At 33.3% G+C, this 22061-nt stretch overlaps 1 protein-coding gene across 2 annotated transcripts in view; it reads left to right on the forward strand.

The window, feature by feature from the left end:
• Positions 1-18750, forward strand: part of LOC142226362 (ATP-binding cassette sub-family G member 4-like) — a 244988-nt gene extending 226238 nt beyond the window's left edge. For both annotated transcript variants that reach the window (XM_075296343.1, XM_075296342.1), the window contains 4 exons: positions 6780-8146; positions 8247-8347; positions 14834-15122; positions 17671-18750. In XM_075296343.1, coding sequence (XP_075152458.1) covers positions 6780-8146; positions 8247-8347; positions 14834-15122; positions 17671-17882 — 1969 coding nt within the window. In that variant the 3' untranslated portion in view covers positions 17883-18750. The remainder of the gene's footprint in view (positions 1-6779; positions 8147-8246; positions 8348-14833; positions 15123-17670) is intronic.
• Positions 18751-22061: the final 3311 nt, after the last annotated feature.

The raw sequence follows: 22061 nt of genomic DNA on the forward strand, positions 1-22061 counted from the left end.
TCGGCCAGGCCGAAGCTTATGTACCCTCCACCATGGACTGCGTAGAAACTTCTACTGAAGCCGATGGCAAGGTATCTTAAAACTTCCTAACGCCGTAATATATACCACATAGTCCATACGTGGTATATATTAAACTAAAAAAAGCTGATTAAATACGTATATAATTAAGTTTAAAGTTTCTATAGAAATAAAATTTTGACAAATTAAAATTTTGACAACATTTTCTATAGAAGTAAATTTTTGACAAAATTATCTATAGAAATAACATTTTGACAATATTTTCTATAAAAATAAAATTTTGGTAGATTATTTTTGGCTCGAGTGGCAACCATGATTATGAACCGATATGGACCAATTTTTGTGTGATTGGGGATCGGCTATATATAACTATAGACCGATATGTACCAATTTTGGCATGGTTATTAGCGGCCATATACTAACACCACGTTGCAAATTTCAACCGGATCGGATGAATTTTGCTCCTCCAAGAGGCTCCGGAAATCAAATCTGGGGAACGATTTATATGGGGGCTATATATAATTATGGACCGATATGGACCAATTCTTGCATGGTTGTTAGAGACTATATACTAACACCACGTACCAAATTTCAACCGGATCGGATGAAATTTGCTCTTCTAAGAGGCTCCGGAGGTCAAATCTGGGGATCGGCTTATATGGGGGCTATATATAACTATTGGTCGATGTGGACCAATTTTTGCATGGTCATTAGAGAACATATACCAACACCATGTACCAAATTTCAGCCGGATCGGATGAAATTTGCTTCTCTTAGAGGCTCCGCAAGCCAAAACGGGGGATCGGTTTATATTGGGATTATATATAATTATGAACCGATGTGGACCAATTTTTGCATGTATATTTTGCATGTAGTATATGGTCTCTATACTAACACCATGTACCAAATTTCAGACGGATCGGATGAAATTTTCTTCTCTAAGAGCAATCGCAAGCCAAATTTGGGGGTCCGTTTATATGGGGGCTATACGTAAAAGTGGACCGATATGGACCAATTTTTGCATGGTTGTTAGAGACCATACACCAACACCATGTACCAAATTTCAGCCTGATCGGATAAAATGTGCTTCTTTTAGAGCAATCGCAAGCCAAATTTGGGGGTCCGTTTATATGGGGGCTATACGTAAAAGTGGACCGATATGGCCCATTTGCAATACCATCCGACCTACATCAATAACAACTACTTGTGCCAAGTTTCAAGTCGATAGCTTGTTTCGTTCGGAAGTTAGCGTGATTTCAACAGACGGACAGACGGACAGACGGACGGACATGTTCAGATCGACTCAGAATTTCACCACGACCCAGAATATATATACTTTATGGGGTCTTAGAGCAATATTTCGATGTGTTACAAACGGAATGACAAAGTTAATATACCCCCATCCTATGGTGGAGGGTATAAAAATATTTTTAAATTTTTGATCAAAAATTTGCCAACATTTTATTTCTCAAGAAAATTTTGTCAAAATTTACTTCTATAGAAAATTTTGTCAAAATTTGCCTGTATAGAAACTTTTGATAAAATTTTATTTCTCTAGACAATTTTGTCAAAATTTACCACTGTATAAAGTTTTGTCAAAATTTTACTTCCATAGAAAATTTTGTCAAAATTTACTTCTATAGAAAAATTTGTCAAAATTTACCTACACTCAAAAAAATTGAACTCCCTATTTCACCAAAGCCAATTTAACTCTATATTAGTTCATAGATATATTGTGTTCAGAACATCATTTGCTCCAATAATTTTTTGCGTATGTTATTTAAATAAATTACATGACGGGAAAATTTATAAACAAATTAAGCATAAAGAATTACTAAATTAGTATTTTTCACAAGATAGTTAATTTTTTCTTTAAATTTGTAAATTTTACTACAAATGCGTCCACCATGAACTTCGTATGTCACTAAATACATTCTACCAATTTTGAACTCCAATTTTTTCCTTCAAATTACAAAATTTCTTCTTTAACAAGTGAAAACAATTATTTATGTCTAATAAATTTTCTTGTATTTGTCGAAAAATATTTACTTATTTTTGTGATATCGGTTATTTTGTGATATTGGTTAAAAATTTCTAAAAGTGTTTAAAATTTTCTAAAATTAACCAAAAATTTTTCTTTCTGATGGGTTCATTGTTTTTTTCAGTGTATACAGAAAATGTTGACAAAATTTTATTTGTCTAGAAAATTTTATTTTTGCCATTTTTTTTATTTTTTTCTATAAAAAAATTGACAATTAACAATTTTATTTCCATACAAAATTTTGTCAAAATTTACTTCTATAGAAAATGTACTCCGAATTTGCCTCTATAGAAAATTTTGATAAAATTTCATATCTCCAGAAAATGTTGTCAAAATTTTTTTTCTATAGAAAATGTCAAAATTTTTTTCTATAGAAAATTTTGTCAAAATTTACTTCTATAGAAAATATTGTCAAAATTTACTTATATATAAAATTTTGATAAAATTTTATTTGTGTAACAAATTTTGTCAATTTTTTTCATCAAAAATTGACAATAACAATTTTATTTCTACAGAAAATTTTGTCAAGATTAACTTTCATAGAAGATTTTGTCAAAATTTACATGTATAGAAAATTTTAATAAAATTTTATATCTCGGAAATTTTGTCAACATTTTTGTCTATAGAAAATTTTGTCAAAATTTACTTCTATAGAAAATTTTGTCGAAATTTACTTCTATAGAAAATTTTGTCAAAATTTACTTCTATAGGAAATTTTGTCAAAATTTACCTGTGTAGAAAATTTTATTTTTATAGAAAATTTTGTATAAATTTATTTCTATAGAAAATGTTGTCAAAATTCACTTCTATAGAAAATTTTATAAAAATTTACCTGTATAGAAAATTTTGCCAAAATTTACTTCTATAGAAAATTTTGTCAAAATTTACTTCTATAGAAAATGTTGATAAAAATGTATTTCTAAAAAAAATTTTGTCAAAATTGTTTTCTATATATTTTTTAAATTTTGTTTGTCAATTTTTATCTGCATATTTTTTCAAAAATTGTATTTCTATTAAAAATTGAAGTACACCTTAGTTGGAGAGGAATATTTAGCAAAATCTACGAAAATATCAAGAATTCTACCAATCGAACAAACACAACAAATCTACCATTTCTGGTAGAATTCTTCCAACTGTGACATACGTGAACGCTGCTCGTAATATAAAATTATCATTGAAATGTTTGCATACTTTTAGGGTTAGCACTTTTCGCTTAAAAACACAAGTACTATATGAGAAAGGAAAACTGCTTACAAATATAACATTGGAATCTATTATTTGTTAAGGCATTGCTACAATGCATCGTAATCATTACGGTTTTAGATCATGAAAGCTGCTTATTGTTTTGACAACGAATGGTGTCATTTAATTTTTGTCAGATTGATACCGTCTGTTCTCCGTGTGACACCTTAGTCACTTTCATGAACGGATCAATTTGAAACGTGCACGCCGTTCATTTTGAAACGTGCACGCCGTGTTGCAAACTAGGCTACCTTTCCTAATCTGGACTAACATTTTTCCTATATCACATCATATTTCATAATCCTGAAGGTCTATACGCCCATGTACTATTTGCAGATATGAATAATTTCTTCCCTCACTATAACGAGAAAAAAAAAAACAAAAAATATTCCCAATATAGAAACATTTTCATGATGATATTCCTAAGGTTTCCTTCATATTTGCTGGTGTTGGTTAAATGAAAGAACTGAGAAGGATATAACGACCACTAGAAATGACAATGTTGACAATCTTCTTTTTCTGTTGTTGTTTATTCCTATCCTGAAATGTTTGTATTTGTTGTTGCAAACAGCTTACTTGGTCTCTTATATTCATGAGAGTTTATTACGGATTGACTGTACGTAAGTGGAGGTATAGTCTTTGTTGTAAGAGGATTTTCATATTTTTCCTGGAAAAATAAAGCTAATGGTATATTAGATAGCCAATTGCGTCTCATTTTCAAAGGATACGGAAAAAGTTTTTCTATGAGCAATTGAACAAGAGTATTTTTTTAGCCTTTAAAGGTTTATTATCGATGCAGGGAAGATAAACACCAATGCCAGAACTTGGGATGACATCAATCAATTATTAAATTGCTTTTAATATAAAAATAAATGGACAAAATACTAGAAAATAAATAATTAACAAGTATATACGGCCGCAAGTTCGGCCAGGCCGAATCTTATGTACCCACCACCATGGATTGCATAGAAACTTCTACCAAAGACTGTCATCCACAATCGAATTACTTGGGTTGCGGTCTCTTAAAACTTCTTATTCCTGCATGGTTGTTGGATACCATATACTAACATCACGTACCAAATTTCAACCGAATGCGAAGAATTTTGCTCTTCCAAGGGGCTCTGGAGGTCAAATCTGGGGATCGGTTTATATGGGGCCTATATATAATTATGGACCGATATCGACCAATTTTTGCATGGTTGTTAGAGACCATATACTAACATCACGTACCAATTTTCAGCCGGATCGGATGAAATTTGCTTCTCTTAGAGGCCTCGCAAGCCAAATCGGGGGATCGGTTTTTATGGGGGCTATATATAATTATGGACCGATGTGGACCAATTTTTGCATGGTTGTTAGAGACCATATACTGACACCGTGTACCAAATTTCAGCCGGATCGGATGAAATTTGCTTCTCTTAGGGGCCTCGCAAGCCAAATCGGGGGATCGGTTTATATGGGGGCTATATATAATTATGGACCGATGTGGACCAATTTTTGCATGGTTGTTAGAGACCATATACTAACACCATGTACCAAATTTCAGCCGGATCGGATGAAATTTGCTTCTCTTAGAGGCCTCGCAAGCCAAATTTTGGGGTCCGTTTATATGGGGGCTATACGTAAAAGTGGACCGATATGGCCCATTTGCAATACCATCCGACCTACATCAATAACAACTACTTGTGGCAAGTTTCAAGTCGATAGCTTGTTTCGTTCGGAAGTTAGCGTGATTTCAACAGACGGACGGACGGACGGACATGCTCAGATCGACTCAGAATTTCACCACGACCCAGAATATATATACTTTATGGGGTCTTAGAGCAATATTTCGATGTGTTACAAACGGAATGACAAAGTTAATATACCCCCCATCCTATGGTGGTGGGAATAAAAAGGATTAGAGTTTTTCCTGTAAAAAATTTCTATAGAAAAACTTCAATTCAGCCTGGCTGAATAGATATCTCTATAGACGAACTTCAATACAGTATGGCTGAACAGAGTTTTCTATACGAAAACTTCAATTCAGCCTGGCTGAATAGAGTTTTCTATAGGAAAACTTCAATTCAGCCACGGTGAATAGAGTTTTCTATAGGAAAACTTCAATTCAGCCACGGTGAATAGAGTTTTCTATAGGAAAACTTCAATGCAGCCTGGATGAATAGATGTATATATAAGAAAACTTCACTGCATCCTGGCTGAATAGAGTTTTCTGAAGGAAAACTTCAATTCAGAAACGCTAAATAGAGTTTTCTATAGGAAAACTTCAATTTAGCCTGGCTGAATATAGTTTTCTATAGGAAAATTGTACTTCAGACTGGCTGAATAGGGTTTTTTATAATAAAACTTCAATTCAGCCTGGCTTAATAGAGTTTTTTTTTTATGGGAAAACTTAAATTAAGCCTAGCAGAATAGAGTTTTATATAGGAAAACTTCAAATTGCTTTTAATATAAAAATAAATGGACAAAATACTAGAAAATATATAATTAAAAAGGATGAGAAGTTTTCCTATAAAATATTTCTATAGGAAAACTTAAATTCAGCCTGGCTGAATAGATATCTCTATAGGCGAACTTCAATTCAGCCTGGCTGAATAGAGTTTTCTATAGGACAATTGTATTTCAGCCTGGCTGAATAGAGATTTCTATAGGAAAATTGTATTTCAGCCTGGCTGAATAGAGTTTTCTATAGGAAAATTGTATTTCAGCCTGGCTGAATAGGGTTTTTTTTTATAAGAAAACTTCATTTCAGCCCGGCTGAATGTAGTTTTCTATAGGTAAACTTCAATTCAGCCTGGCGGAATAGAGTTTTCTATAGAAAACTTCAATGCAGTCTGGCTGAATAGATTTATATATAGGAAAACTTAAATTCAGCCTGGCTGAATATATTTTTATATAGGAAAACTTCAATGCAGCCTGGCTGAATAGATTTATATATAGGAAAAATTCACTGTATCCTGGCTGAATAGAGTTTTCTATAGGAGAATTGTATTTCATCCTGGCTCAATAGAGTTTTTTATAAGAAAACTTCAATTCAGCCTGGCTGAATAGTGTTTTTTTATGGGAAAACTAAAATTAAGCATAGCTGATTAGAGTTTTAGATAGGAAAACTTCAATTCAGCCCAGCTGAATAGATTTTTCTATAGGAAAATTTCAATTCCATAGAGTTTTCCATAGGAAAGCTCCCATTTAGCCTCGCTGAATAGAGTTTTCTATAGGAAGGCTTCAATTCAGCTTGGCTGAATAGAGTTTCCTATAGGAAATCTTGAATTCAGAATGGATGCATAGAGTTTTCTATACCAACACTTCAATTCACCTCTGGAAAACTATTCAGCAAGGCTGAATTATAGTTTTCCCTCTATTCAGTTTAGCAATAGAAAACTCTATTCAGCGCAAGTTTGAGTACATTGAATCAAATCATGCTTCATTAGTATATCCCAAGATTTTTAATTTCTCGATATCTTCTTTTCTTTTACAGAACTTCACAATTAAGCGGCTCTGTGCTTATCAATGGCAAAGAACGTAACCTGCGGCGCTTTCGCAAACTCTCCTGTTACATTATGCAGGATGATGTTCTGATTGCAAATCTCTCGGTACGTGAGGCCATGATGGTCTCGGCCAATTTGAAATTGGGCAAAAATATGAACTTGGCTGCCAAGAAAGTCGTTGTCGATGAAATACTCGAGACCATTGGTCTCATCGAATCAAGCAATACAAAGACTTGCAATCTATCCGGAGGACAACGAAAGCGACTCTCCATTGCCCTGGAGTTGGTCAATAATCCACCAGTTATGTTTTTTGATGAACCCACCTCGGGTTTGGATAGTTCAACGTGCTTCCAATTGATATCGCTGTTGAAATCTCTGGCTCGTGGAGGACGCACCATTGTCTGTACGATACATCAGCCGTCCGCCAGGCTATTCGAGAAATTCGATCATCTCTACATGTTGGCCGAGGGTCAATGCATGTATGAGGGCCGTGTTCGAGGTCTGGTACCATTTCTCTCATCGTTGGGCTACGATTGTCCCTCCTATCACAATCCAGCCGATTATGTATTGGAAGTGGCCAGCGGCGAGTATGGCGAATGTGTGCCCAAATTGGTGGCAGCAGTTAAGAGTGGCGTTTGCAAGAAATACAGCCAGAAGAACTATGGCCTAGATCTATCCAAAGACATTACAAATGATATTATAAAAGGCAATGGCACCGCCAATGGAAACAGTGGCGTGGGAGGTGGAACTGCCAATAGCATGGCCACTGTAACATTGGCCGATGAAAAACACAAAGTCGATGAACCATCATCAGCGGCTGAAATGGAACTGAACTCAAGTATTCTCAAACCACCGAAACTAGAAACCCAAGAGAGTCAACAGTCCGATTGTTCAGTCATTAATATGCCCCGTGATCTCACCGGTGAGGATAGTTGCAGTTACAGCTCAAAGGGTGGTCAAAGTACCAATGCCGTGTGCAATGTCTCCGGAGCAGGCAATGGCACAGGAGGAGGAGGAGGAGGTGGCACAGGCGGAGGTGGCGGTTCGGGGGCTGGCTGTACCACTTCGCTATTGGACTCGCATGAGAGTGTCATTGCTATGCCGAATAAATCCGGTTTTCCCACCAGTGGTTGGACACAATTTTGGATTTTGCTCAAACGTTCCTTTGTTACGATTATGCGCGATCGCATGTTGACCCATATGCGTTTGGCATCGCACATAATTGTGGGTGCCATTATTGGCATGATTTACTATGATGTTGGCAACGAGGCCTCCAAGGTGATGAGTAATGCCGGTTGTATATTTTTTACCACACTATTTACCATGTTTACTGCTATGATGCCCACAATCTTGACATGTAAGTTTTCCACAAAACTCTGGCCTTCATCGGGCTCTGGAGTTGGCTTTTGTCTATTTGAAATCCTGTGAATTAAATTTTCATGATTTTTTGTTTGCAGTCCCCACAGAAATGTCGGTGTTTGTTCGAGAGCATTTAAATTATTGGTACTCATTGAAGGCTTTTTATTTTGCTAAGACAATGGCTGATTTACCATTTCAGGTAAGAGAGAGAGAGAGAGAGAGACTATTTATTTATAATTAGAAAGTATGATATCTTGATAAGAAACGGAATTCGATTTGAATATTTGGCCAAAAGTTCGACTGGACCGGATACCCACCATCTTGGATCGTTTCTACGAAATCTACAAAGTTCAGATAACCCTGCAATCCTCGAACTGTCTTACAAGAATATCCGGGTTTTGAAGAGACCCCAGTGTCTGCGTTCCAAATGTTCATGTAATATAGTACGATTATTACATGGGCTCTAAAAAACTTATACTATTTAAATTTTTTTTTGTGTCCAAAACTAAGTATTTTAGGAAGGTTTACGAAGTTTTTGACGTATGGTAAAATACTCTTTTTTCGCGATTGACACATTTTGTGAAATTTTTTTTGAAATTCTCAAGTGAGCCACCTATTATGGCGAATGTCACATTTTGTGCAATTTTTTATACCCTCTACCATAGGATGGTAGAAATATTGGTCTAAGACCCCATAAAGTATATATATTCTGGGTCATGGTGAAATTCTGAGTCGATCCGGCTATCCGTCCGTCTGTTGAAATCACGCAAACTTCCGAACGAAACAAGCTATCGACTTGAAACTTGGCACAAGTAGTTGTTTTTGATGTAGGTCGGATGGTATTGCAAATGGGCCATATCGGAGCACTTTTACGCATAGCCCCCATATAAACGGAACCACAGATTTGGCTTGCGGAGCCTCTAAGAGAAGTATATTTCATCCGATCTGGCTGAAATTTGATACGTGGTGTTAGTATATGGTTTCGCACAACCATGTAAAAATTGGTCGATATCGGTCCATAATTATATATAGCCCTCATATAAACCGATCCCCAGATTTGACCTCCGGAGCCTCTTGGAGGATCAAAATTCATCCGATCCGGTTGAAATTTGGTACGTGGTGTTATTATATGGTCCCTAACAACCATGCAAAAATTGGTCCATATAGGTCCATAATTATATATAGCCCCCCCATATAAACCGATCCCCAGATTTGACCTCCGGAGCCTCTTAGAGGAGCAAATTTCATCCGATCCGGCTGAAATTTGGTACATGATGTCAACATATGATATCTAGTTTCATGCGAAAATTGGTCCATATCGGTCTATATTTATATATAGCCCCCATATAAACCGATCCCCATATATAAGCCTCTTGGAGGAGCAAAATTCATCCGATCCCGTTGAAATTTGGTACGTGGTGTTAGTATATGGTTTCTAACAACCATGCAAAAATTGGTCCATATAGGTTCATAATTATATATAGCCCCCATATAAACCGATCCCCAGATTTGACCTTCGGAGCCTCTTAGAGGGGCAAAATTCATCCGATCCGGCTGAAATTTAGCTACTATGCAAATATTGGTCCATATCGGTCTATAGTTATACATAGCCTCATATAAACCGATCCCCATATATAACCTCCGGAGCCTCTTGGAGGAGCAAAATTCATCCGATCCGGTTGAAATTTGGTACGTGGTGTTAGTATATGGTTTCTAACAACCATGCAAAAATTGGTCCATATCGGTCTATAGTTATATATAGCCGATCGCCAATCACACAAAAAATGGTCCATATCCCCAAAAATAATCTACCAAAATTTTATTTTTTATAGAAAATTTTATCAAAATTTTATTTCTACAAAGAAAAAAATTTCCGTAGTTAAACAAACGCTAATTTTAACTTAGTTTTATTGAAAAAAAAAATATTTATTGGTAGTTAAGTTTTATTATTTCTTGCGAAATTTCCCACATCCTAATGAAAATTTCCTCTTTTTAAGTATGTCTCAAACATTTTATGAACTAAACGTGGGTATAAAAGTACACATAAGTTCAATATGAACTAACGCAAAAGAAAATTTTCGTACGATTCCCAAAAATAGTAAGAATGAACTACTGTATGGTAAAAATGACCATGATTTGGCGCCAATAATTTTCTTCTTTATTATACCCTTCATCGTAGGATGGGGGTATATTAACTTTGTCATTTCGTTTGTAACACATCGAAATATTGCTCTAAGACCCCATAAAGTATGTATATTCTGGGTCGTGGTGAAATTCTGAGTCGATCTAAGCATGTCCGTTCGTCCGTCCGTCTGTTGAAATCACGCTAACTTCCGAACGAAACAAGCTATCGACTTGAAACTTGGCACAAGCAGTTGTTATCGATATAGGTCGGATGGTATTGAAAATGGGCCATATCGGTCCACTTTTACGTATAGCCCCCATATAAAGGGACCCTCAGATTTGGCTTGTGGAGCCTCTAACAGAAGCATATTTTATCCGATCCGGCTGAAATTTGGTACATGGTGTTGGTATATGGTCTCTAACAACCATGCAAGAATTGGTCCACATCGGTCCATAATTATATATAGCCCCCATATAAACCGATCCCCAGATTTGGCTTGCGGAGCCTAAAAGAGAAGCAAATTTCATCCGATCCGGCTGAAATTTGGTACATGGTGTTGGTATATGGTCTCTAACAACCATGCAAAAATTGGTCCACATCGGTCCATAATTATATATAGCCCCCATATAAACCGATCCCTAGATTTGGCTTGCAGAGCCTAAAAGATAAGCAAATTTCATCCGATCCGGCTGAAATTTGGTACATGGTGTTGGTATATGGTCTCTAACAACCATGCAAAAATTGGTCCACATCGGTCCATAATTATATATAGCCCCCATATAAACCGATCATCAGATTTAACCTACGGAGCCTCTTGGAAGACCAAAATTCATCCGATTCAGTTGAAATTTGGTACGTTGTGTTAATATATGGCCTCAAACACCAATGCAAAAATTGGTCGAAATCGGTACATAATTATACATAGCCCCCATATAAACCGATTCCCAGATTTGACCTCCGGAGCCCCTTGGAGGAGCAAAATTCAACCGATTCGGTTGAAAGTTGGTACGTGATGTTAGTATATGGTATCCAACAACCATGCAGGAAATGGTTCAAATCAGTCCATAATTATATATAGCTTCCATATAAACCGATCCCCAGATATGACCTCCGGTGCCTTTTGGAGAAACAAAATTCATCCGATCTGGTTGAAGTTTGGTACGTGATGGTAGTATATGTCCATATCAGGCCATAACCATATATATCCTCCATATAAACCGATCCCGAGATTTGGTTTTGGAGCCTCTTGGAGGAGCAAATTTCATCCAAGTCAGTTGAAATTTGGTACATTGTGCTATTTAGTATATGGCCGTTAACAACCATTCCTTACTAGGTACATATCGGTCTATAGTTATATATAGCCCTCAGATAAATCGATCCCCAATCACACAAAAATTGGTCCATATCAAGTTCATAATTGTAAAGGTGGTTAAAATTTCAAGGGCCGATGTTGATTTTGAATAAAACACAAACTATTTAGAAAATTATTGTAATTTTATTTTATTATGATATATTGGTATTACTCAATTATGTATGGAACAAAATATCGGCCAAATGGGCGCCGCGACCTCGGTGGCACACCTTCGTCCGATGGTCCAAATTTTCGATGACGCTGAGGCATAATGGAGGCTCTATGCCGTTAATGTGCCGAATTATCTCATCCTTTAGCTCTTGAATTGTTGCTGGCTTATCGACGTACAACTTTTCTTTCAAATAACCCCAAAGAAAAAAGTCCAACGGTGTCAAATCACATGATCTTGGCGGCCAATTGACATCGCCATTACGTGAGATAACAAGGCCATTGAATTTGTTGCGCAAAAGAGCCATTGTTTCGTTAGCTGTATGGCAAGTGGCACCGTCCTGCTGAAACCACATATCGTCCACATCCATATCTTCCAATTCGAGACATAAAAGGTTCGTTATCATCTCACGATAGCGAACACCATTCACAGTAACTGCCTGACCGGCCTCATTTTGGAACAAATACGGATCGATGATGCCGCCAGCCCATAAACCGCACCAAACAGTCACTCTTTGTGGGTGCATTGGTTTTCCGACAATCACTCTGGGATTCTCATTCGCCCAAATGCGACAATTCTGCTTATTGACGAATCCACTGTGGTGAAAATGTGCCTCATCACTGAAGATGATTTTTTTCGAAAATAGATCATCCACTGTTGCCATTTCTTGGAACCATTCTGCCCATTCACGACGTCCATGGTTCAATTTGATTAAGTCTGAAATAGAGAAATGTGAAATAAAATTCGGAAAAAGACTTGGCGTTTAGGTGTGGTTCACATTCAACATGGGCCCTTACAATTTATCCACCCGGCAAAAAAAGCGTCGCCAAAAAAGTAATGAAAATGTTCTTTTTGGATCCGGAAGTGGTGCAAAATTGACGCAGAAGCGATGCATTTAACATGGGCTTGTCATAGGACGGAAGTCCTCCATTGCAACAACCGTTGCACTGAATTTGCATCACTTCTTTAGATGTGATCAGAATTCAATGTTTTGGATGTAAATTAAAAAATTCTGTGATATTTTGTCAAATAAATAATTTTTACAATTCTTCATAATTTTTAATGGATTCTAACGCTTCTCGGAAACGTTTGACCTCAAATATTTTCAAAAATTCACAATTTTTTCAGATTGGATTTAGCATTTTTTCGGCAAAATTTAAATAATTTGTACCACTTTATTAATTCTTACTCTGTTTTTAACCAATTTGGAACAAAAAAAGTTAAAATTACCCATTAAAAGTATGAAAAACCCAAGTTATAAAAAATTGAATTAAAATAACTTCCTAGGTAGTTAAAATAAAGAACATCATTGGGAGTGCATCTTCTGGAAGTGCTTTTAAAGTTGTGCCTTTGGAAGAACTTCCAAATTTTTTTGCTGGGCACCCTTTATATAGCCCCCATATAAGCGACCCCCATATTTCAATTCTGGCTCTCTACGTACCGTGCAAAAAGTCCATATCGATTCGTAATTATTTGTAGACTTAACTATACATAACTTTTTTGTCTAATACATACCACGTATCGACTAACTCACAATTTAGAAAACGATGTTAAGAAGTTTTAAGATACCACAACCCAAGTAATTCGATTGTGGATGACATTCTTTCGTATAACTTTCTACGCAATCCATGGTGGCCATGCCGAATCTTATGTACTCATTTGATTCAATTAAAAATTTAATTGATGTCGATTGCAGAACTCAATCAATTTTCCATTAAAAAAGGAATTATTTCCAATTTTTGAAAAAAAATTAGTTAAAAATTAAAAAAAAATCCATCACTTTTTTTAAAAGACTCAGTCTTCCGAGTTTGATTAAAAAATTAATTGTATCAATTAATTTTTTTAATTAAAAATTTTAAATTTTTCAATCATTGACTTAATTAACTTAATGTTTCCATCTTGATTAAAAAATTAATTGTATCAATTAATTTATTAATTGAAAAAATTTTCAATTTCAATCAACTTTTTAATTGGAAATATTTTAGAGATATATTTTTCCTGTGCGTATAAACCGATCCCCAGATTTAACCTCCGGAGTCTCTTGGAAGAGCAAAATACATCTGATTCGGTTGAAATTTGGTACGTGATGCTAGTATATGGTCTCTAACAACCATGAAGGAATTGGTCCATATCGGTCCATAATTATATATAGCCCCCATATAAACCGATCCCCAGATTTGACCTCCGGAGCCTCTTGGAAGAGCAAAATTCATCTGATTCGGTAGAAATTTGGGACATGATGTTAGTATATGGTCTCTAACAACCATGAAGGAATTGGTCCATATCGGTCCATAATCATATATAGCCCCCATATAAACCGATCACCAGATTTGACCTCCGGAGCCTCTTGGAAGACCAAAATTCTTCCCATTCGGTTGAAATTTGGTACGTGATGTTAGTATATGGTATCCAACAACCATGCAGGAATTGGTTCCTATCAGCCCATAATTATATATAGCCCCCATATAAACCGATCCCCAGATTTGACCTCCGGAGCCTCTTGGAAGAGCAAAATTCATCTGATTCGGTAGAAATTTGGTACATGATGTTAGTATATGGTCTCTAACAACCATGAAGGAATTGGTCCATATCGGTCCATAATCATATATAGCCCCCATATAAACCGATCCCCAGATTTGTCCTCCGGGGCCTCATGGATTCGGTTGAAATTTGGTACGTTGGTATATGATTTAGGCATTTTAATTCTGGCTCTCTAATTACCGTGCAAAAGTCCATATCGGCTCGTAATTAGTTGTAGACTTACCTATATACCTTTTTTGTCTAATATATACCACATATGGACTAACTTCCAATTTAGAAGACGATGTTAAGGAGTTTTATGTTATGGTACCTTGCCATCGGCAAGTATTACCACAACCCAAGAAATTCGATTGTGGATAACTGTCTTTAGTAGATGTTTCTACGCAATCCATGGTGGAGGGTACATAAGATTCGGCCTGGCCGAACTTACGGCCGTCTATACTTGTTCTTCCTGATTGTTTCTAATATTTTTGTTTTTTATTTTCTACTTTCTTTGCAGATAATCTTCTCTAGCGTTTATGTAATCGTAGTCTACTATTTAACATCACAACCCATGGAACCGCAACGTGTAACCATGTTTGTGGTTATATGTGTCCTAACATCACTGGTGGCACAATCATTGGGTCTACTAATCGGTGCTGGTATGAATATAGAGGCAGGTGTATTTTTGGGTCCCGTTACCACAATACCGACCATATTGTTTTCGGGTTTCTTTGTTAATTTTGATACAATACCAGGATATTTACAATGGGTGACTTATGTGAGTTATGTACGCTATGGATTTGAAGGTGAGTGGGTAATGGTATACATACAGTGAAACCTCTTGGAAGTGGATAGCCACGATTGGGCAAGTTTTGTTCACTTAGGAGAGGTTCATGTTAAAGTGAGAATATTACAAAGATGTCAGGAAAGTTGGCCAGTTTTGAGAGGTGCCGGTCTTTCGGAGTATACGGAAAGGACATATATCTCTGTACAGTGAAACCTCTGAAACTTGGTCATTCCGAAAAAACGGATATCTCTTAAAAATGGAAAATTTTTGTGAGACCTTTGTTATATTTTCACATTAAAATTAACTGCTACTAAGTGTGGACAAAAAAAGTTGGTTGTCCATTTTGGTGGGGTGTCCATCACCCATCTTTTGTCCACATTTCGGAGAGGGTAGTTTTAACGAGATAATATAGCAAAGGTTGTACGATAATTGTCCATTTTAAGAGAGATCCGTTTTTTCTGAATGACCAAATTTTAAACTCTTCACTGTAAAAATAGAGGTGTACTTTCCGGACACCTCTCACTCTCACATTCCGAAAAACTGACACCTATCAAATGTGGACCATTTTAAATATTTTTAACAAAATACTATAGCAAAGGTCGCACGATAATTGTCCATTTTAAGAGAGATCCGTTTTTTCTGAATTACCAAATTTTAAAGTTTTCACTGTAAAAATAGAGGACACTCCGATAAACGGACACCTCTTTGTCATCATTTGGTAGGGGATAATTTTAATGTAAAAGTACAACAAAGGTCTCACGAAGATTTTCCTTTTTTAAGAGGTATTCTTTTTTTCGGAATTACCATGTTTCTGAGGCTCCACCGTATAGTGAGAGGTGTCCTTTCTGGACACTCCGATAAACGGACACCTCTCCCTCTCACATTCCGAAAAACTGGCACCTCTCAAATGTGGACCATTTTAAATATTTAATGTGATAATATAATATAATGGAGAGGTGTCCGTTTTACCAAGTGTCCGGAAAGGACACCTCTCACTATACAGTGAAGCCTCAGAAACATGGTCATTCCGAAAAAAAAACGAATACCTCTTAAAAAAGAAAAATTTTCGTGAGACCTTTGTTATATTTTCACATTGAAATGAACCTTTACCAAATGGGGACAAAACTTGGGCGATCATGGATGTCCACTTTTGAGAGTTGATCGCCCAACTTTTGTCCACATTTGAGAGAAACTAATTGTACTCTGAAAATATAACAAAGGTCTCACAAAAAACTTACACTTACACACAAAAATATATTTTTCTGCTTCAATCACGAAATTAATTGATCCAATTAATTTTTTAATTGAAATGTCTTCAATCACAGAAATGATAGTATCAATTAAAAAATTAATTGGAGGTCAATTAAAAAATTAATTGATCCAATTAAATATTTAATTGATACTATTAATTTTTGTGATTGATTTTTGTATCAATTATAAAATTTGTTGATTCAGTTAAATTTTTAATTGAATATTTTTTAAAACTCAATTAAAATTTTAATTGGAAAATTTTTGGTGAAATTTTTTTCTGTGTATGAAAGGTGTCAGCATTTCGGAGTGTCCGAAAAGGACACCTCTTACTGTACAGTGAAACCTCTGAAAATTAAACACTCTTATACACACAAAAAAATTTCACGAAAATTTTTCCAATTAAAATTTTGATTGAGTTTTAAAAAATATTCAATTAAAATTTTAATTGAATCAACAAATTTTTTAATTGAAATAAAAATCAATCACACAAATTAATAGTATCGATTAATTTTTTAATTGGATCAATTAATTTTTTAATTGATACTATCATTTCTGTGATTGAAGACATTTCAATAAAAAATTAATTGGATCAATTAATTTCGTGATTGAATCAGAAAAAAACAATTTTTGTGTGTATTTCGGAGTGTCCGAAAAGGACACCTCTCACTGTACAGTGAAACCTTAATTAATTAAACTTTAAAAAATTAATTTTAATCTAATAATATAAGAAACGTCTCACGAAATTTTTTCACTTTCGAGAGGTGTCCGCTTTTCGGAAATGACACCTCTCACGGTACAGTGAAACATCTGAAACTTATGGTGTTTTCTTTTCTGAAAAAAAGTGCTTTGTCTTTATTTTGTCTGTACAGAATAATAATGCTATCATTCCAGCGACCAGAAAAGAATTCAAAAGAGCAAACAGGGCAATCGCAGCACTTTCGTTTGTCGACAGTGCTGAAAATGCCCGCAATTTGTCTCTATGTGTGGTACTATTTTCACAACAGAATTCGAAGCCTTTTCGCACTTTTGCCTGTTTTGTTTAGAAAATAATCTAAAAAGTACATTTTCCGGAAAACATGCAAAAAGTGTACATTTTTTACAAGAAAAGAAAACACAGTTAGACACTCTAACCACTCTCTAAAATTGAAAATTTTGACGACACCTTTATTATATTATCACATTAAAATTAATTTCTTCCAAATGTGGACACAATTTGGGCAATCATGGGAGTCCACTTTTGAAAGGTTTCACTGTATTCCGATATCCAAAAAATTTCTAAATAAATTTATTTTTTTTTTGTATTCTATCATTTCCAGGAGCCATGGTTTCCATATATGGCATGGATCGAGCCAAACTCCAATGTGATGCCATGTATTGTCATTTCCGTAGTCCGAAGAAATTTTTAGAAGAAATGTCCATGGACCAGGCAGAATATTGGATTGATGCTGTGGCGTTAATTGGCATTTTTATTGCATTAAGAATTGTGGCCTATTTTGTGTTGCGTTGGAAATTGCATATGATACGTTAAGAGGGCCAGATCCATGTGAGAGGGCTTATGTTTTACTAATAAGGACCAGAGGATCGATAGAAAACAAACGACAGCAACACAACACACACTCACACACTTACTCATGGAACCCATAAATATATACACACACACAGATACACTCACACAGTCCCACACCTAATGTAGTCTAGAATTAATATTCTATGTGTAGAGGTCATAGATCAGCCAGAGGGCCCGCCTCCACCAACTAAACCCCCTCCCCCCCACACATAGTCCTTCAATAAAGGTCAGAGACAAATGGATGGTATAGGATGAACGTAGTATAGAGCAGAGGCAGGATCACCAGCATGATGATTGCCTCTTCTGTTATTGATTTTATAGGCATATATATTTATTAGTATTAGCAAAAAAAAAAAAAAAAACAAAACAAAAACCAACAGAAAACAAAAAGAATTTTTATTATATTCTCAATATGGTGTGATATGTAATGTGTTTTTTATATATATCTACAGAGCATATATATAGACATATGTATATGATATAGTTTTTCTTAAGATTTTCTTTTAATAATTCTATTTCTATTTCAATTTTGTTTTAATTTTTTTTTTGGTTTTTTCTTAGAAAATAATTTTGCAATACCAGTTTGCTAGCCAGATATTAGAAAAAAAAAACGGGGAAGAAAATATCTCAATATACATATGAGAATATGTATTTATAATTTATAATTAATATTTTTTGTATTATTGTGGTAATTATTTGTGATTATTTAATTGTTTTAATTATTATTTTATATTTTTTGTTAATATATATTTCTAATATTCATATGTTGAAGCTGTGGCATTATTTTATAATGAGTATTTTTAATTATTTCCAATAATTTAATATAAAATATTTTAAAAAAAATTTATTTAGCCTATATAGCATTTTATGTATGAAGACACACTGTAATGTAACCGAATTTTTTTTTAGATAATTTAAAATGTACATTAAAAATTATGATTCTAGTAACTACTTTTCATCTAATAAAATTATCAAATCAGAGATAAATTGTTTTTGGGACAAAAATCTGTGTCAAATTATGAAATGTTTAGATTTTTATTAACAATTCCCAGCAAAAAAAAATTGAAAGTACTTCCAAAGGCACAACTTTAAAAGCACTTCCAGAAGATGCACTCCCAATGATGTTCTTTATTTTAACTACCCAGGAAGTTCTTTTAATTCAATTTTTTATAACTTGGTTTTTTCATACTTTTAATAGATTATTTTATTTTTTTTTTGTTTCAAATAGGTTAAAAACAGAGTAAGAATTAATAAAATGGTAAAAATCATTTAATTTTTGTCGACCAAATGCTAAATCCAATCTGAAAAAATTGTGAATTTTTGAAAATATTTGAGGTCAAACGTTTTCGACAAGCGTTAGAATCCATTAAAAATTATAAAAAATTATAAAAATTATTTATTTGACAAAATATTACAGATTTTTTTAATTTACATCCAAAACATTGAATTTGGATCACACCTACACAGAAAAAAATTTCACGAAAATTTTTCCAATTAAAATCTTAATTGAGTTTTAAAAAATATTCAATTAAAAATTTAATTGAATCAACAAATTTTTTAATTGAAATAAAAATCAATCACACAAATTAATAGTATCAATTAAATTTTTAATTGAATCAATTAATTTTTTAATTGACCGCCACTTATATTTTTAATTGATGCTATCATTTCTGTGATTGAAGACATTTCAATTAAAAAATTAATTGGATCAATTAATTTCGTGATTGAATCAGAAAAAATTTTTTTGTGTGTACACACAAAAAAAATTTCACGAAAATTTTTCCAATTATAATTTTAATTGAGTTTTAAAAAAATATTCAATTAAAAATTTAATTGATTCAACAAATTTTTTAATTGAAACAAAAATCAATCACACAGAAAAAAATTTCACGAAAATTTTTCCAATTAAAATCTTAATTGAGTTTTGAAAAATATTCAATTAAAAATTTAATTGAATCAACAAATTTTTTAATTGAAATAAAAATCAATCACAGAAATTAATAGTATCAATTAATTTGTTAATTGGATCAGTTAATTTTTTAATTGACTGTCAATTAATTTTTTAATTGATACTATCATTTCGGTGATTGAAGACATTTCAATTAAAAAATTAATTGGATCAATTAATTTCGTGATTGAATCAGAAAAATATTTTTTTGTGTGCACAAAAATAATAGTATCAATTAATTTTTTAATTGGATCAATTAACTTTTTAATTGACCTTCAATTAATTTTTTAATTGATACTATCATTTCTGTGATTGAAGACATTTCAATTAAAAATTAATTGGATCAATTAATTTCGTGATTGAATCAGAAAAAAAATTTATTGTGTGTAGAGAAGTGATGCAAATTCTGTGCAACGGCGGGTGAAATGGAGGACTTCCGTCCTACGACAAGCCCACACAGAAAAAAATATCACCAAAATATTTCCAATTAAAAAGTTAATTGAAGTTGAAAATTTTTTCAATTAATAAATTAATTGATACAATTAACTTTTTAATCATGATAGAAACATTAAGTTAATTAAGTCAATGATTGAAATTTTTAAAATGTTTAATTAAAAAATTAATTGATACAATTAACTTTTTAATCAAATTCGGAAGACTAATTCAGTTAAAAAAAGTGCTGATTTTTTTGTTACTTTTTTAATTAAAAATGTATTTCAAACAATCATTTGTTAATCCAAATAAAAACTCTAAGCCAATCTAACTAAGTAATTAAAAATAGTCACCCTTTTTAATTAATAAATTAATTGCGTTTTGCAATCAATATCAATTAAATTTTTAATTGAATCAATTAAAAAATTAATTGAATTTTGCTGAAAAAATCAATTAATTTTTTAATCAAGAATTTTTTCTATGCCCAATTAAAACTGTGATTGATACTATCATTTTCGTGATTGAGGACATTTCAATTAAAAAATTAATTGGATCAATTAATTTGGTGATTGAATCAGAGAAAAAAATTTTTGTGTGCATGTTAAATTCATCGCTTCTGCGTCAATTTTGCACCACTTCCGTATCCAAAAAGAACATTTTCATTACTTTTTTGGCGACGCTTTTTTTGCTGGGAATCCAATATTAAGACCGTTTCTATGTTCGGTTTTTTTTTAATAAAAATTACTTGATTTTTTGCGTATAGTTTCTTTAATAAAATTAAAAATATATATTTCTTTTAAATCATGACAAAATCTTTATGGAAAAAAGTAAACTAATGTATATCAAAATTAATTATTTGAATAAAATAAGCGCAAAATTTCAATATTAAACCGAACAGAGTTTTTTTTTGTCATACACGTGATCAGAAAAATAAGAAAACAGGTGGTTTTAACAGATAAAATAAAAATTTATTTCAAAATACAAGTTCCGAGTAGAATACAGTTTTATTTGAATTGAAAAAGATTTAATTTCAAATAAAAAAACACTATTTGATTTAAAAAAAGTTATTAATTCCCTTCGAAAAATGTCTCATTTGGTTTAAAAAAAAACTTCATTTGAAATTTTAAAAGGAGGCATTTGAAGGGAAAATACTATATATAACACACTGAGAAAAATATTGACCTACAAAGCAAGATTAAATCTTAGGATATGCAATTTACACAATAGTAAAAACAAATTTCTTTAGAATAAAGACATTTTACTTAAAAAAAATCATATTTTTTTTTTAAATATTATCTTTAAATTTAGGACACGAATCTTCGAAATTTGCGTCCCTCAGGTAAAGTCAAAAGTCTTTGAAGTATTTCCTTAAAGTAAAGAAACACATTTTTGATTTAATATAATTGAGGTATTGATTCCTTCGATTAAAAATAAAAAGCTTCAAATATAAGCTAAGACTTATTTTAAGGATTTCGCATCTTTGGTTTAAGGGAGTTTTCAGTTACTAACAACCCAGCAAAAAAAGCGTCGCCAAAAAAGTAATGAAAATGTTCTTTTTGGATCCGGATCCGGAGTGGTGCAAAATTGACGCAGAGGCGATGAATTTAACATGGGCTTGTCATAGGACGGAAGTCCTCCATTTCAACAACCGTTGCACTGAATTTACATCACTTCTTTAGGTGTGATCCGAATTCAATGTTTTGGATGTAAATTAAAAATTCTGTGATATTTTGTCAAATAAATAATTTTTATAATTTTTT

The sequence above is a fragment of the Haematobia irritans genome, chromosome 2 (genome assembly GCF_050003625.1).
Source record: "Haematobia irritans isolate KBUSLIRL chromosome 2, ASM5000362v1, whole genome shotgun sequence".
NCBI classification, from domain to species: Eukaryota; Metazoa; Arthropoda; class Insecta; order Diptera; family Muscidae; genus Haematobia; species Haematobia irritans.